The 18,561-nt window shown below is 47.9% G+C and overlaps 1 protein-coding gene across 6 annotated transcripts in view; it reads right to left on the bottom strand.

Annotated features, from left to right (window-relative positions):
- The window catches only part of tesmin (testis expressed metallothionein like protein), a 270,445-nt gene extending 258,524 nt beyond the window's left edge, over positions 1–11,921 (bottom strand). For 4 of the 6 annotated variants that reach the window (XM_038807673.1, XM_038807672.1, XM_038807671.1 and 1 more), the window contains exons 1-2: positions 11,817–11,890; positions 10,188–10,831 (exon numbers count right to left, since the gene is read on the bottom strand). In XM_038807673.1, the coding sequence (XP_038663601.1) occupies positions 10,188–10,712 (525 nt within the window). In that variant the 5' untranslated portion in view covers positions 10,713–10,831; positions 11,817–11,890. Of the gene's footprint in view, positions 1–10,187; positions 10,832–11,816 lie in introns of those variants that run through there. The other 2 variants (XM_038807670.1, XM_038807674.1) reach the window with 2 other exon arrangements.
- Positions 11,922–18,561: the final 6,640 nt, after the last annotated feature.

An 18,561-nucleotide genomic window follows, 5' to 3' on the forward strand; every position in this document is an offset into this window, starting at 1 on the left:
AGTTGAATACGCACCAACCGATTTTAGGGGGGGATTTAACTGTCTGTTGGATCCAAGGTTATATCATTCCAGGCCAGGTTGCTGTCTCTTTTGGGGATGGCAAAGGTGTTGGCTGCATTTATGGAGACGGGAGGTGTGGAGGTGTGGATCTGTGGTGGTTTGTGAACCCTGGTGCACAAGGTATACTCAAGGATTGACTTATTTGTTATGCGTAAGACTTTGCATCCTGGAGTAAACAGTGCGAGTATTCTCTGTAGTATTCGGCGATGGTCATTTCGTATCATGCACCACAGTGGGTGGATTTGAAGCTGGAGGCGAGTTGGACACAGCATACGGGGTGGAAATTGGTTTTGGGTCTGCTGGCTGACCACGGGTCCTGTGCTAAGATTTCTTAGACCATACGGGACTATGTGGCATGGAATGCGAATGGGATGGTGTTGCCCTCCATGTTACAGGAGGCGTTAAAGGCAGTGTTTAGTGGGGAGGTCATCTCATACAAGGCTCTTATGGACAGGAGGCAAGGCAGGAGTGCCAGGAGCTGGTGGATGAGATGTTGGTTATGGATAGGGAGTATGCGAGTGATCCCATGCGAGAGCTTTGAGCATGCAGGAATAAGCTGCAAATGCAGTTTGCCCTGTTGTCCATGGGCTGGGTGGTGCGTCAGCTGCGTCGGATAAAGGGGGCGGTGTACGAGTATGGGGAGAAGGCTAGCCACCTTTTTGCCCATCAGTTAAGGCAGCAAGAAGTTGCTAGAGATTGTGCAGATGCGGCAGCTGGGTGTGATTGGTGTTCGCCCCAGAAAAGGTCATTGGGGTGTTCCAGTCCTTCAATGAGGGGCTTTATAAGTCGGAGCTGCTGAAGGATGAGCAAAGGTATGTTGGGTTTTTGGAGGGGTTGGAGTTTCTTCAGGTGGAGGAGGAGTTGAGGGAGGAATTCAAGGCACCCTTGGGGTTGGAGGAGGTGTGTACGGCTTTGGGAAAGATGCAGGCCAGATGGGTTTCTGGTAGAATTTTACAGGAAGTTTGTGGATCAGTTAGGTGGCCCCATTGGTTTGGGGATGTTTAATGATTCATTGGCGTGAGGTTCCCTTCCTGAGACGTTTAAGCAGGCTACTATTTCCCTCCTCCTAAACAGGGATAAGGACCCCACCGAGTGTGGGTCGTACTTGCCAATTTATCTGCTTAATGTGGATGCAAATCTTCTAGCTAAGGTTTTAGCGTTGAGGTTAGAGCCGTCTCTCCCGGAGGTTGTGGGGTAGGATCAGACGGGCTTTGTGAAGGGCAGGAAGGTGTTGTCTAACGTGAGGTGATTACTCAATGTGATTCTTGCACCAGCGGTGAGGCCAGAGCCAGAGAGAATTGAATCTTTGGACGCAGAAAAAGCCTTCAACAGGGCTGAATGGAGATACCTTTTTACGGTTCTGCTGATGTTTCGGTTTAGTCCAGGGCTTGTGTCGTGGCTGTTATATGAGGCACCGCCTGCTAGTGTGCGAACTAACGCCACGAGTTTGGGGTCCTTTAGGTTGTATAGGGGGACAGGTCAGGGTTGTCCTATGTCTCCGTTGTTGTTTGCATTGGCGATTGAACCACTGGCAATTGCCTTGAGGGCCTCGGACAAGTGGAGAGAGATTGTGAGGGAGGAGAGTAGAGTATAGGGTGTTTTTGTATGCCGACAATATCTTGCTGTATGTAAGGGACCCGGGACAGGGATTGGTGATATTATGGGGATATCAAAGAGGTTCGACTCCTTTTCGGGGTATAAGTTGAATATTGGGAAGAGTGACTATTTTGTAAGTTGTCCGTTAAGGAGGGGAAGTGAGGTGACGGGGATACCTTTTCATTGTGCTGGGACTAGCTTCCGCTATCTGGGGGTCCAGGTGGTGTGGGATTGGGTGCAGCTTCGTACGTTGAACTTCACTAGTTTGGCAAGTAGGGTGTGGGTGGATTTGTAGGGATGGAACAACCTTCCATTGTCTCTGGCGGGTGGGGTGCAGCCTGCACCGATCCAGAGAAAAGAGAACCCTACCCAAGCCCACACCTCCACCCTATCCCCATAACCCAGTAACCCCACTCAAAACTAAGGGCAATTTTGGACACTAAGGACAATTTAGCATGGCCAATTCACCTAACCTGCACATCTTTGGACTGTGGGAGGAAACCATAGCACCCGGAGGAAACCCACGCACACACGGGGAGAACATGCAGACTCCACACAGACAGTGACCCAAGCTGGGTAATCGAACCTGGGACCCTGGAGCTGTGAAGCAAATGTGCTAACCACTATGCTACCGTGCTGCTTTCAGATACGGGACTGGGCCCAGCGAGCTTTCTCAACATTACCGGTGGCGATGACATCCACTTTGCTGGAAAGAAGTCTCTCCTGTGCAGGGTCAGAGGAGGGCAGTATATGGTTGGATCATGGGGGAAGGGTAGGTTTCTGTGGAAGAAGTGATGGTGGAGGAGGAGCTGGGTACCATTTGGAGGAGGAGGTGTGGAGTGAGCCACCCTGCATGGTGAATGCTACGCATCCTGCGCGAGGTTCAGGGCACATCTCACCAAGGCTAGGATGAGTTGTTTTTTTGAGGGGTTGAAGATAAGTGTGAGCGGTGTTCAAGAGGGCCTGTTGGCTCCGCAGCGGATTCTGCTGAGTTTGAGGCAGGTGACACCACCTAGTGCCACAGCATGGCTGCGTGATTTGATGGAGATTTTGTACCTCGAGAAGGTTAGGTTCACGGTGAGGAGAACGATTGACGGGTTCTACTGTAGGTGGGGTCCGTTGATATTACAGGGCAGCACGGTGGCACAGTGGTTAGCACTGCTGTCTCATTGCGTCAGGGACCCAGGTTCAATTCCGGCCTTGGGTCACTGTCTGTGTGGTGCTTGCACTTTCTCCCCATGTCTGCGTGGGTTTCCTCCGGGTGCTCCGTTTTCCACAGTCCAAAGATGTGCAGGTTAGGTGGATTGGCCATGATAAATTTCCCCTTAGAGTCCAAATAGGTCAGGTGGGGTTACTGGGTTACGGTAATAGGGTGGAGCCTGACCCTAGGTAGGGCGCTCTTTTCTATGGTCGGTCCACACTCGATGGGCTGAATTGGTCTCCTGCTACTATGATTTGAAGAATCTGTTCACTGTTAGTTGTTTGGGGGTGGGTTCTATTGGGAAGGGGGTTGTTGGTGCGCGTTTTGTTTATTTATTTTCTGTCATTGTTGATACATGTTTTAGAACATAGAACATAGAACAGTACAGCACAGAACAGGCCCTTCGGCCCTCGATGTTGTGCTGAGCAATGATCACCCTACTTAAACCCACGTAACCCGTATCCCAACAATCCCCCCATTAACCTTACACTACGGGCAATTTAGAATGGCCAATCCACCTGACCCGCACATCTTTGGACTGTGGGAGGAAACCGGAGCACCCGGAGGAAACCCACGCACACACAGGGAGGACGTGCAGACTCCACACAGACAGTGACCCAGCCGGGAATCGAACCTGGGACCCTGGAGCTGTGAAGCATTGATGCTAACCACCATGCTACCGTGAGGCTTTTATTGTCTGATTGTTGTTTATGTATAAAATGTTAAAAGACTAATAAAAATATTTTCAGAAAGAAAAGGGGGGAGCATTCCAATTCCTCTTCCAATGTTTTAAGTATGTATGAAATAAACTAACCCTCTGATTTTAGCATATCTTGAGTTTGCAGTGGGGTTATTAATAGAAAATTGGATCACACCAAAACCAAGGGGTGGGAAATATGCCATTGCTTACAAAGGAGGAAATGAAAAATCAAAAATACAATTATGTTTATGGACAGATGGTGAGAGGAAAAATTAGGGCCATATAAGTTTAAACCCCTTCCTGTCTGTAACATCAGGAGTAGAACATAGAACAGTACAGCACAGAACAGGCCCTTCGGCCCTCGATGTTGTGCCGAGCAATGATCACCCTACTCAAACCCACGTATCCACCCTATACCCGTAACTCAAACAACCCCCCCTTAACCTTACTTTTTTTAGGACACTACGGGCAATTTAGCATGGCCAATCCACCTAACCCGCACATCTTTGGACTGTGGGAGGAAACCGGAGCACCCGGAGGAAACCCACGCACACACGGGGAGGACGTGCAGACTCCACACAGACAGTGACCCAGCCGGGAACCGAACCTGGGACCCTGGAGCTGTGAAGCATTTACGCTAACCACCATGCTACCGTGCTGCCTAAAGTAGGTTCAGTCAAACAAATATTTTAATTCATTATGTTATCAAGAAGTTTAGAAAGAGATTAATTTCCATCAGAGTCTAACATCCAACCTGTGCTTTAGTTTTCCTCAATCTATATTTCAAAATGTTGCCGTGGTGCTGGCTAAGACTGATATGTATTCAAAAGCATAACAGAAGCAGATATAGAAGCAAGGAATGCAAGATCCTGCACAAATAAATAATCCTACTGCAGATATTTAGCAGCCTTAATGTATGCTCAGTGTATTTTTCTTTAACCATGCCTATTGCTAAAAATATAGTAAGGCAGCAAGAATCCTGCAATTGAAGTAGCTGGGTATTGGTGGAGGGAGACGGTGTAGGGTCGGGGGTGGTAGTGATGGTCACTGGGGAACCTGCAGGTGCCAAATCCCGGAGGGAGACTGTGTCCTGCCGCCTGTCCTGATGTGCCACGTAGGCATATTGTGGGTTGGCATGGAGGAGCAGGACCTTCTCGAAGAGCGGATCCAATTTATGACTTCTCACATGCTTCCAGTGGAGGATGGGCCCTGGGACTGTCAGCCAGGACGGGAGTGAGACCCCAGAGATGGACTTCCTGGGGAAGGAAAACATACGTTTGTGAGGGGTCTCATTGGTGGCAGTGCACAGGAGCGACCGGATGGAGTGGAGTGCATCGGGGAGGACCTCCTGCCAGCGGGAGACTGGGAGACTTCTAGACCTTAGGGCCAGAAGGACGGCCTTCCAGACCGTCGCGTTCTCCCTCTCCACCTGTCCGTTTCCCCGGGGGTTGTAGCTGGTCATCCTGGTTGCCCTTGCCCTTGCTAAGCAGGAACTGATGCAACTTGTTGCTCATAAAGGAGGTGTTGTTACTTTCTTCTGGACGGTTTCCACTGCCGTTGTTGTTGAGCCTCTGCTTCAGCCGTTTGCCCCGTCACCCTCCTGTATTTCATTGTTCTCTTGCCTAGTTTGTTGTCGTTTCCCGTGCTCGCCTTCCTCATAAAGGAGGAACCCCGATCGCTATGGATGTAGGTGGGGAACCCGAACAAGGTGAAGAGACTGTGCAGGGCCTTGATGACGGTGGCAGAGGTCATGTCAGGGCATGCGATGGCAAAGGGGAATCTTGAGTACTTGTCAACAACGTTGAGGAAGTACACGTTACGGTCAGTGGAGGGGTGGGGGCCCTTTGAAGTCGATGCTGAGGCACTAAAAGGGGCAGGAGGCCATTACCGGGTGCGCTTTGTCTGGCCGATAGAAGTGCGGTTTGCACTCTGCGCAGATCTGGCAGTCCCTGGTCACGGTCCTGACCTCCTCGATCAAGTAAGGCAGGTTGCGAGCCTTGACAAAATGAAAAAAAATGGGTGACCCCCGGGTGACAGAGGTTATTGTGGAGGGCCCGAAGTCGGTCTACTTGTGCGTTGGCACATGTACCGCGGGATAGGGTATCTGGGGGCACATTGAGCTTGTCAGGTTAGTACATGATCTCGTAGTTGTAGGTGGAGAGTTCGATCCTCCACCTCAGAATCTTATCATTCTTGATTTTGCCCTACTGTGTATTATTAAACATGAAGGCAACCGACTGTTGGTCAGTGAGGAGAGTGAATCGCGTGCCGGCCAGGTAATGCCTCCAATGTCGCACATCTTCTACAATGGCTTGGGCTTCCTTTTCGATGGAGGGATTTCAAATTTCGATGGATGGGATCACATTTCGGAGGCTTGGAGTGTACGGGAGAAGAAAGCCACGAGCCTGCCCGCCTGGTTGAGGGTAGCAGCGAGGGCAAAGTCCGACTCATCGCTCTCCATCTGGAACGGAATGGACTCGTCCACAGCGTACATCGCGACTTTGGCAATATCTGCCTTGATGCGGTTGAAGGCCAGGCGTGCTTCAGCCGTCGGGGGAAAAATGGTAGATTTAATAAGTGGACGGGCCTTGTCCGTATAAGTAGGGACCCACTGGGCATAATAAGAGAAGAACCCCAGGCATCTCTTCAGGGCCCTGGGACAGTGGGGGAGGGGAAGTTCCAGGAGGGGGTGCATGCGGTCGGGGTCGGGCCCTAGGACTCTGTTTTCCACAACGTAGCCAAGGATGGCTAGGTGGGTTGTACGGAAAACGCATTTCTCCTTACTGTCGGTGAGGTTAAGGAGCTTAGCGGTGTGGAGGAAATGCCGGAGGTTTTCGTCATGGTCCTGCTAGTCATGGCCGCAGATGGTGACAATATTTAGGTACGGGAACGTGGCCCGCAGCCAGAACTGGTCAATCATTCTGTCCATTTCTCACTGGAAGACCGAGACCCCATTGATGACGTCGAAGGGAACCCTGAGGAAGTGGTAGAGGCAACCATCTGCCTCGAAGGCAGTGTATTGGCGGTCCTCCGGGCGGATAGGGAGCTGGTGGTACGCAGACTTCAAGTCAACTGTGGAGAAGACTCGATAATGCGCAATCTGATTGACCATGTCAGATACGCGGGGGAGGGGGTACGCATCGAGCTGTGTGTACCTGTTGATGGTCTGACTGTAGTCGATGACCATTCGGTGCTTCTCCCCAGTCTTGACAACCACTACTTGGGCTCTCCAGGGGTTGGTACTAGCCTCAGTGCTCCCCTCTCACAGGAGTCGCTGGACCTCCGACCTGATAAAGGTCCTGTCCCGGGCACTGTATCGTCTGCTCCTAGTGGCTATGGGCTTACAGTCCGGGATGAGGTTAGCGAAGAGCGAGTGATGGCGGCACCCACGAGGTCCACGAAGGTGCCGCGTGGTCGAAGAGGTGGGCCTCTGTGTTCTAGAAAGCCACTTCCAGCAAGTTTGAGAGCTGCACTGTCTCTGGGAGGCCGAGTGTACCCCCTTCTCGCAAGCGCTGGCCGATGTAATTCGATTTAATGCCCGCGACATAGACGTCCCTGATCAACAGCTCCATGGGTTGGACAGCCAATACCACCTGGCAAGCACAGTTCCGACCGAGTACCCACAAGGCCCGCAGGAATTCGGCTTGTGATTCTCCGGGGCGTTGTCGCCTCGTGGCAAGAAGGTGCCTAGCATACACCTCGTTTACTGAGTTCACGTATTGTCCCTTCAGCAGCATTATCACCTCCGTATATGAGGGGGCGTCTCTGATAAGAAGGAGAACTTGAGGGCTCACCCGTGCGTTGAGTATTTGCTGCTTTTGGAGGTCGGTGACGTCTTCGGTGGAGGATCTGAGGTAAGCTTCGAAGCAGCTTAGCCAGTGCTCGAATGTTGCAGTGGCGTTGGCTGCTTGTGGGTCCAGATCCAGGTGATCAGGCTTGAGCGATAAATTCATCTTAAATGTTTAGCTTATTAAATTGATGTGCCATCAATGAACACAAAACTGAGGCTTTAATAAGCTAAACAGAAAGCCTCCTGGCCTCTTATCCGGAACTGAGGCAGGGACGGAGGTCAGCCACCTTTATACCGAACCCGAGGAGGGACGGAGCCATCAGGCAGTGATTTATCACAATACATGTAGTACAGTAACAGTTTACCACAATACATACAATATACTAACAATGGGTTACCACAAGTAGGTTCTTCCCGGAGGTGGAGGACAGATGTGAGCGGTGCCAAGGAGGCCCGGCCAACCACGCCCACATGTTCTGATCTTTCCCTAGACTCGATGGATATTGGACAGCCTTCTTTGAGGCAATGTCTAAAGTGGGGGGGTGAGGGTGGAGCCATGCCCGAAAGTGGCAGTCTTTAGGGTATCAGATAAGCCAGATCTATTCCTGGGGAGGAGGGCGGACGCCCTTGCCTTTGCCTCCCTGATCGCCCGTCATAGAATCCTGTTCGGTTGGTGGTCAGCAGCACCAGCCAAAGCTGCAGACTGGCTGTCCGACCTCTCAGAATCTCTCCAAATGGAGGAAATCAAATTCGCCGTTGGAGGGTTGGACGATGGCTTCAACAGAACATGGGAGCCATTCACCCAACTGTTCCGGGATCTGTTTGTGGCCAACGAACAAGTAGAAAAATAGTCAAGTAGCCAAGAATCAGGGGAAAGTCACCAAGGCGTGAGATGGAGGGAAAGACCCGGGGGCGGAGGGGGTGGGACAGCTGAACCTGAGAGAAAAGAAAGGTGAACCACAGGAGAAGGGGGAGGGGGGGGCAGAAGGGGGGTATGGGGGCAGGAAGAGGGTAGAAAGAGGAGACAGGGAACAATGAGGGGAACCAGTGAGGGGGCAGGGGGGAGGTGAGGGAATGAAAGCTGGAAGGAGAGCATGGGAAACGACAACAAACTAGGCAAGAGAACAATGAAATACAGGAGGGTGACGGGGCAAACGGCTGAAGCAGAGGCTCAACAACAACGGCAGTGGAAACCGTCCAGAAGAAAGTAACAACACCAACACCAGATCCATTCTCGTATTGCCTCTCTGTACTGGACATAACTACTGTAATTGTTTCTCCGGTATCTAAATGTATATGTAAGCTCCCCCATTCCCCCCCCCCCCCCCCCCCCCCCCACCCACAAACATGTGTCTATTTATTTGTTAAACATGATATTGCTAACTGTACAGAGTTGCAGTTTTTGAGCTGGTGTACAATATCCTACCAGTTTATTTATATTTCATTCTGTGTACATAATTGTAAATAGACTATGTTCAAAAACCCGATAAAAATCATTTAAAAAAAAAATCTTAGGTGGAAAGTTCCATACAAGGAGAGATCACCTTAAAATTAGAGCTGGGCCATTCAAGGGGAGATGACAGGAAGCACATCTTCACAAAACCATGGTGAAAATCTGGAACTCTGCCTGTTGTGGCTAGGTCAATTGAAAAATGTTGAACTGACAATGAAATGATTTGAAGTACAGATCAGCCATGATCAAATCAAATGTTCAAAAATGTTGTTGAGATGCTGAATGGACTTCTCCTGTTCCCACGTTCTTGCCCTTAACCTTTCTATGTTCTCAAAGAAATATTATAAAATCCATTCAAACATATGAATTAGAGGCGGTAGTAAACCATTCGGCCTTAGAGCCTGTTCTGCCATTCAATAAGATCTGATCAAGGTCTCACCTACACCTGAAAACCTTTGACTGCCTTCATAGTCAAGAATCCATTTAGCTCTGCCTCAAAAATATTAATTGACCTTGCCTCCACTGCACTCTGATGAAGAGTTCCAAAGATACACAACCCTCTGAGAGAACACATTTCTCCTCATCTCTGTCTTAAATGGAAGACCCCGTATTTTTAAACCGTGTCCCCTAGTTCTAGTAATGTCCACAAGCAGAAATATTCTTTTAATATCCACCCTGTCAAGTCCCTTAAGAATCTTATATCTTTCACTAAGATCACCTCTCATTCTTCTAAACTTCAGTGGACACGGGCCCAGTCTGTCTAACCTTTCCTGGTAAGATAGCCAAACACCCCCAACACCTCCCCCATCCCAGATATTAATTGAATGAATTTTGGAGTTGCAGTATTGGCTTGAGGCGCCTACCTCTGCAGGGGAGCATTAATTGTGCCATGGGTTATGCCTCAGCATTATGCTTTATAAAGATGGACAGAAACTTTTCTGAGTTAAAAATGTAGATTTCTGCTTCCTCGATAGAAATCAATTAGTCCTCTAGGAAACTAGCACTTTAAATAATTGCAGGCCACACTTTTGTCAGGATTAGATCTTGCGATGCCAGTACTTATGCCATGTATTGGGGTAGCAAAAGTGGTGGAACGGCTAGGTTTCTTTGGATGATGCCATCTCACAAAGTCTGACTCTTGCCCCGATGATTGCACAGAGGTGGGCGTGATTTCTGGCACAGTTTGTCAACTTGCAAAAATAGAAACTGAGGCACCAGGAGAAACTGGATCCTGCCCAAATCCTGGCCCAACTTCACAACTGCCGTGGCCCTCCACTTATTGAGTCTCCATTCCCAACCACAGATTTTAGACCTATAATATTTTGTTCCCACACTGCCTTTTGAAATATTATGCAAACTTTCATATATTGTGAGGATAATTTCCTACCGGTATCATTCTCATTTGATGAGGAAGACCATGTTCCTGAGTCCAGTTACCCATAGGAGCTAATGGCATGATGGAGGTATTTCCATTGTCTCCTGCAAATGATGACAGGAGGTGAACATAGTGAGAATGAAACTGTGAATGGGGTCGAGGGGGAGATGGTTGTGAAAAAGGACATAATTCCTGCTCTTCTTCCATTATTTCATCTTCTAGCCCACCTTCATCGGACTCCGGTGACTCAGTGCAAGCATCATCTAAATGCTGCCCTGACTCAGAATTGTCTACATCCTCTCTCTTAGACACAGATTGAAGCACCATTTGTACCTCGTTTCGATAATCATGTTGTCCACAATCGATCTCCATTGCTTCCACATCTGTCAGATCTACTGTATCAGAAGTAAATTGAGTGTCCTGGCTGGAGAGTGCATCAAAGGGCTGAGAGTTTTGACTGCTGCTGAGTAACACCAACTCTGGCAACTGTATTCCCTCATGGATACGTTCGGTACCTTCTGTTCCACTGGTGGTCATCCCTATCGTCTGCCTAGTTAGTCGATTTGATCTCGATGGTTTCAGTTTTCTTCAGTATTTCTATTATGTCGTAAGGTGGAAGCTAAATTCGCTTTATGGATTTGGTACTGCCAATTATCCTGAAGAGAATGCAATACGATTTAGTATATAATTTCATACGTAACGTTAACATTCTAAGAAGCAGTGTTTTGGTTAATCTTTGAAGAGGACTGGGCTCTGGTCATATAACAAAGGCAATTGAGATGGTGGGGAGTACAGCAAAAGACCCTCCCCGCCCGGTCTCCACTCGGGTTTCGTTAGGTACACACTTATTCATGGTAATCATAAAATATCTATCCCTACCAAAGGAATCTAGAGGTTCGAGCTGAGGGAGAAATGCACTCAGAAAATACAAGGACAATCTGGTATTCTACCGGCTCCTGCCAATGTTCCTTCCCTCGGCTTAACATGAAATTTCATTCGATGTTGCCTTCAATTTATGTCTCCCATGTTCCTATTTCCAGATCAATGTGGTTGGGGGGGGGGGGGGGGGGGCGGAGATCTGACAGGTTTTGTTTGGGGGAGGGGGTAGTGAGAGGGGGCTGCTGTTGCTCGACTTTGGTTTGGGTGTTAAATTGGGACATTTGAAATTCTCACTTTGCCTCTCTTTCTGGACAGAAAATGAAGCTCTCCGCCACAGAGAGCCAACCCGGGTGCCCTCTTCTTCGCAGTCCGGACACCACGGGTCGGGGGTCTCATCCACGGCTCCGGGCTGAAGCTGCAGCCGCGGAACAGGGAGGTCAGGGAGAGCCTCCTCCGAATGGGAAGGAGATGGATGACCTGTTGGTTGGTGGCACACGAGCCAAAGCATCAAGAGTAGGATGGGGTTGGCCCGGCCGATATAGCCCACATTAGGCAAACGTGGGTCGGATCGAAGAGACCTTGAATGACTTCAAAAGTATCACGTTTTTTAAAACCTAAATCAAGGTCAGCCATAGGAATTATGGTGGTTGTCAACCAATCCAAGAAATTAATATTCTAGCTCAATAAAACCAGCTCAAATCAGGGCAGGTTCACAGATTCCATTTGTAATGTAACCGAATTATTAACCAAAATGACACCAACCGACAGGGTGTGAAATTCACAAACATCCACCAGACAAGATCAATTTCACTCGCTCGCGCGAAAGAAAACAACACCTTATTTGGCGCTCGAGACTGCCCCGCCCCCATCACCCTCGAGACTGCCCCGCCCCCATCACCCTCGAGACTGCCCCGCCCCCATCACCCTCGAGACTGCCCCGCCCCCATCACCCTCGAGACTGCCCCGCCCCCAAGCACCCTACTGTCCCGCCCCCAATCACACTACTGTCCCGCCCCCAATCACACTACTGCCCCGCCCCCAAGCACCCTACTGTCCCGCCCCCAATCACACTACTGCCCTGCCCCCAATCACCCTCAGACTGCCCGCCCCCAATCACCCTCGAGACTGCCCCGCCCCTATCAGCCTCGAGACTGCCCCGCCCCCAATCACCCTCGAGACTGCCCCACCCCCAATCACCCTACTGTCCCGCCCCCAATCACCCTACTGCCCCGCCCCCATCAGCCTCGAGACTGCCCCGCCCCCAATCACCCTCGAGACTGCCCCACCCCCGATCACCCTCTTGCCGCGCCCCCCTCATCCCCTGCTCCTCCCCTGTCAGCTTCGTGCCCCGTCCTGAGCTCCCACGTGTTCCTCCCTGAGCTGTTTTCAGTTGGTCGTAAGGCGTCGCGTGCTCCGTCCTTCTGGCGCGACGGAATGAGTCTTCAGTGCTTCCTCGCAATTGTATAAAGCGGATATCTCCACAGAGAACAGTGCCCATGCTAGATTGTAAGATATGTTGCTTTGACGCCAACATTCTTCCACTTTTTAATGGATCCGCGTCACTTTGTCAGGGATGGGTTGCTGTGTTTTCCGCAAGAAAGACGTTAATTTGAACCCTTATTATCTGCGTTCACAGGTGCAGCATCATTTACAGTTCATCATTATAAAGGCAGGAGGATATTTCACGAGATTAACTGAAAACAAGCACCATATGCAATGCTCATGTTAAGTATGGCGGAATCGCTGGTGAGCTGGTTAAAGGCACAACATTGACTGTTAGAACAGTCTTTGAGATCATGAAGGTTATTTGCTCCAACCTAATCTATGGCCTTACAATTGGATTCAGGTCATTATTTCTTAAATAATGCCATTGGTGTTTATTTTCACGAGTTCTGTAAGGAAGCCCATTCCAAGAATTGATACACGTTGCGTGTAAATTTTCCTGACATCAGTCCAAAATTGATCCTTTACTAGTTTGAATCTGTGTCCAAACTATTGCTATCACAGTTTAATTTAAAATAATATGCCAGTGACCTTACATAGCACTTTAAAGACCTCCATGAGATCATTTCTCAGATGTCTCTTTTCAAAGATGAAAAGCCTAAATTCTCTATTCTTTCCTCATAACTTAGGCTTATGAGCTAAGGATCAGCCTCCTGGCACATATGTGCCCTATCTTCGGTGTCTCTCTTGTTTCTCGGCAACACATACCAGTACAGCACCCAAGATGTAGGCGGTCCTCAGCACTGCACAGTATGGCTCTGGAGTTAACCATTTTATTAACTTTGTTGTTTGTTATCCTAAATTAGTTTTAAACAAGTCCATTGCTGAGCCCATTAAACTTCATTCTTAGTTAATTCATTACAATGTATAGAGTACCTATATGGCCCAATTTCCTTCCTATATGCAGATTTTTGCAGTTGTCTGCATTCACTTTTATCTGCAATTGCTCATCGTACTCATATTGTGTTAAACACCACCTGTAATTTCTGGTGAATTCCTTTTATTTCACTGCCCCATCTAACTTTGTTCTTCTAACATCTGCAGAGTTGATCAATATTGTGTTCCTGAATCCAATATTAACCTGGTGTTGTAAAACTTCTTAATGTATATTAAAGATAGTGGCAAAGACCTTGGAGAAAAATCACTTCTTTCAGTGAGTTCTTCTGTCTGCTGGCTGCAAACATCCTATGCAATTTTTGATGTACATGGGAGTTAAGGGTTATGGGGACAGGCAGGAAAGTGGATTAGCCATTTTATTGAATGGTGGAGTAGCCATGAGGGGCCAAATGGTCTATTGCTGCTCCTGTTTCTAGATTTTTTATTTTAGAAAAAAGGGCTAAAACATCTGTTAGGATATTGTCTGTCTGTCCTGTGTTCCCTTTTAATGCATGTCCTGCTGCCTGCTCTGATATACATTCTTCGGGTTAGCTGCTACAAAGTTACTGCAGTCTTTGGGATTTCTGTTTAAATTGTGGTCTATGGACATTGGACCCCCCCCCCCCCCCCCCCTGTCTGATGGGCTGGTCCAAAATATCCCCTTTGGGGTTCTGTGGCAGAATCTGTGATGTCGTTTGATAGACTTGGCAAGCAGCCACTTGGTGCATGAGTTATTTTCAGCCTTCTCCTATCAAGGCCTGTGGTCGGTGAAGTAAGTCACAAACTTTCAGGGAAGAAGCCAGGCCTTCTGGAAAGGGCCATCTTTTGTTCAGTTCTGTTAAGCAGACAGTAAATAAGGACCTTTTAAAGGGGCACAGTCAGCCATGAGAACTGAGAAAGAAATTTTGAGTGTGAAAGTACACGTTTTCCCAAAGGTCAGTAACCTTTGAACTGTGCGTGTGAGGGGCTGGGAAGAGCTGAAGAATTTAAGCTTAAAGTGGGAGCATTTGTGATAAAACCGCCTGTCTTTTGTACAGGAATCAGGCCAGTAAAAACTGCTAAACTCCAGGATCAGAGCTATATTGTTCTCACAGGGAGGTGAAAGCTCCATCTGGTGGTAGAAACAGTAAGACGTCTTACAACACCAGGTTAAAATCCAACACGTTTGTTTGGAATCACTAGCTTTCGGAGCGCAGCTCCTTCATCAGGTGAGTCACTCACCTGATGAAGGAGCTGGGCTCCGAAAGCTAGTGCTTCCAAACAAACCTGTTGGACTTTAACCTGGTGTTGTAAGATTTCTTACTGTGCCCACCCCAATCCAATGCCAGCATCTCCACATCATGGTGGTAAAAAGGCAGAAGTGCACTGACCAGAGCATCCTGTGAACACCACCATCTGGTGGCTAGCGATGAGAACTGCACTGATCTGAACACCCTGGTCCCAGCTCCATCTGGTGCATGAAGAGCGGTATCACACCAACCATGGAATTCTTCAGTGAAACGCCATCCGGTGGTCAAAGGATGGAATTATGCCAACCTGAACCTCTTGAGTAAATCTGTTTCCCAGAGGCTGCAACCACAATAGTGAAGACTCATCTCAGACCTATCCCTTTAATACCTGTTTTATTTTATTGCTCGCCAACCCTTACCTTGTGTCTGTCTTGTGTGTGTCTGGGTAGAGGGTGGGTGGGGTCTTGGAAGTAGGAAGTCTGGTAGACAAGTATCCTGTTATTTCCTTATATGTTCATCTTTTCTTTTTATTAATAAATAGTTAGTCAATGTTTTACTTATAAACCTGGTGTCTGTAACTCATTGGAGCAGTCAAGGATTAAAGATCTTTGGATAATACGAATTATTGGTTAATTCACTTATTTTGGGACTCCAGGGTCTGTGGGGCTGGAATTGATGCACACTCGCCCAGGATGCCCTTACACATACAGATAACATAGTTAAGATAGAGTGGAAAACAGAAAGCTGGAGCAGCTATTTAATAGAGATAATGGCAGTAGAAAACAGGATGCAATGATTGCAAGACAAAAATGGAATCCATATGGATAGAGATATTTTAAATGGATCAATCGTACTAATAAGCATAGTCAACAGACCACCTAATATGATAAGGACATGGCTGTGGAAATACGCAGCCAAATTAGGGAACTGAATAATAAACAAGGAAAATAATCATGGGCGTTTTCAACGACCTACAATACATAGGGCTCTTTTCTAACCCAGTATGTAAAGAACACAACAAAGGGAGATATACTATTGGATCTATTTATGGATGGCACGGTGGCACAATGGGTAACATGGTGGCACAGTGATTAGCCCTGCTGCCTCATGATTCCAGGGACCCAGGTTCAATTTCACCTCGGGCAACTGTGTGTGTGGAGTTTGCACTTTCTCCCCGTGTCTGTGGGGGTTTCCTCCGGGAGCTCCGGTTTCCACTCTCAGTCCAAAGGTGTGCAGGTTCATGGATTGGCCAAGCTAAATTGCCCCTTTGTGTCCAAAATGTTAGGTGAAGTTACTGGGTTACGGGAATAGGGTGGAGGCATGGCTCTTTCCAAGGGCCAGTGAAGATTCGATGGGCCGAATGGCCTCCTTCTGCACTGTAAATTCTACTAGTTGTAATGGGGAATGAACCAAAACATTTAAGAGAAATAAAAGTAGCAGAATATCTCAATAATAGTGACCATAATAGAAATGTTTTAAGATGATGATAGTGAAGGGCATAAGTGCAATGAAGATTAATAGATTGGAGGAAAGCCAACTTTGAATAGCTGAGAATGGAAGTTGGAAATAAAATAGGTAACAATATTGGCACACTGATTTAGCTATCAATGACTCATCTATCTTTCAAGAGAAAACCTCACACCAAGGAATGGTTGAATTGAACAAAAATGTGTTTTAAGGCAAGCAGATGAAGTAGAAGGGAACAGTTGAAGAGACAGATAGCCAAAGACCTTACGCAGCAAGTGTCCAGAAGTACAAGTGCGGGACCTGACACCCTGCCCAACCTGGGAGCTGAAAAGACTCAACAATCCAACCCCAAAACCATGAGTTTACCCTGACTCTAACCCCTTTCTGCACTCCTGGAGCAGCCCTGCCTCCCCCCCCCCCCCCCCCCTCCCCCTCCCCCGGAGTGGACCCAATGTGACACCACTACATCCCCCACTGAATGTATACAACAATAGATGTTTGAAGGGGGCATGTAATGTGAGTGCAGGAGCGGCTGCATTTTCGTGAACTCGGGCTTTGCTTGTCTTTTAATACTCTTTGATCCTATTTCATTTCATAATTGTCATTTTTTTAGGATATAGATCATGCACTACGTTCTTGGATGATCCTGATTGAAGTTTTGCGATGAGCCGGTTTAAATTGTGGAGAATCTTTGGTTGACTGGCGGTTGCAGTTGTCTGGGGTGGAGCCTCGCTTGCAGTAGCATTGTTGGTGGTGAGGAGGCCTTCGTCCCAGCGGTGCTGTGTGCATGTGGATGATGGCTCCCATTTAGAATGGTGTACTAGATGAGGATCCCGGCTCCAGCCTTTGGAGCCCACTTTGAGGAACTCTGAGGTGTCCTTGGGAGAGTGGTGGCGGTGCAGAAGTGAATCCTTGTATTGGATAGAGCTGGGTTTTTCAAACTTTGGGTCGCAACCCGCGGGTGGTTGTCGGAGCAATTGGGAGAAGTGCCCAAATGGCCGCAACCGGCTTTGAAGTATACTGGCTGTGATCGGCTTTTAAGTTGAGAATGTTGACCGTGCTTGGTTTTTAAATGCGAACAATACAGTCTTCGAACCAGAAATGGCGGCAGAGATCAGGCCACATGCCCTGTACTTCTGTGATTTTGGCGTGAAATCAAAGAGGAGAGATTCCTCCAATTTCTAGCTGTGACCAAGCAAGGCAATAGGACAGTGAAGAACTGAAAATGGATAATTTTGTTATAAGGAAGAGACGGCCAGAGACACAAATAGGCCAGTATCACACAACTGAATTTTCTGGAGAGAGCTGCTCAGGACAGACCATGGTAGGACAAAGCAGTGCTAGTGTGAGCTGGATACAGAGCTCCATGGCCTCTGGTGAACAGCCTATGAAGGAAAAACTGAAATCGGGGGCTAAGATGAGCATGAGGTCAGGTGTAATGCCTGGATCTGGTATGTCTCTCTTGTGGGTCTAGGAATTGGATTCAATTTGAATTGGTTTTTGGAGCAGGCAAGGAGCTGGATTAGGGGTTTGCCCCTGTCCACACTCTGAGCTCTGGCTTTGTAACTCTGATAAAGTAATTTTTAAAAAAGCAGTATAAAGATGATTTATTGAGGTAAGGCTTTATTAACTGCCAACATAAATTATGATGCAACGCCCATATGTGTCATATGCAGGGAAGTACTGGCAAATGAGAGTTGGATGTTCACTATGTCTTACCTTGCAGATATCTTTTCCATTTTGAACAAACTGAACCTCAAATTGCAAGGGAAGGATGATGATTGCTTTCAACACTGCGAAGAAATGGATGCTTTCCAAAAGTATTTGAAAGTTTGCAAAGTACGAGTACAGAGCCAAAACTACTACATGTTCCCCACACTGCTACGACACAGCGAAGAAAACAATATTAGTAAGAAAACTGTCAATAGACTGGAAAGCCTTACTCAGTTGCATCTGGCTGTGCTGATTAACAGATTTTGTAGCTACTTTCAGAGGAGAAGTTTCAGATTTTGAAAGAGAAGAGGTGGGTGAAAAATCCTTTTGAGTTTGAGATGTCAGAGTCCAGTATTAACTTTCAGCTGACTGCAACTGAAGAGACTGAACTTCTGCGCCTAACCTGTGAAAGTACAAGAAAAACACACCTTAAGTCCATGAGGCTGTCAGCATTAGTGTCTCCGAGAAGTATCCAGTGCTAACAAAACAAGAACTTTGTTGCTATTGTCCTTCACAACGACCGACATGTGCATGGTTGGATTTTCCGTCTTCAAAAAGATGAAGACAGCACAAAGGAACTGTCTGAAGTCTGCATCTGATATGCACATTGCCCTCTCCCCCTGTGAACCTGATTGGAGTGAGATTGTGAGGACCAAGCAGGCTCACCTATCGCATTAAAGGTAAGCAAAAGTGGTGTGTTGCAAAGATTGGCTGGCATG

Source organism: Scyliorhinus canicula, chromosome 9 (assembly GCF_902713615.1).
Source record: "Scyliorhinus canicula chromosome 9, sScyCan1.1, whole genome shotgun sequence".
Taxonomy (NCBI): domain Eukaryota; kingdom Metazoa; phylum Chordata; class Chondrichthyes; order Carcharhiniformes; family Scyliorhinidae; genus Scyliorhinus; species Scyliorhinus canicula.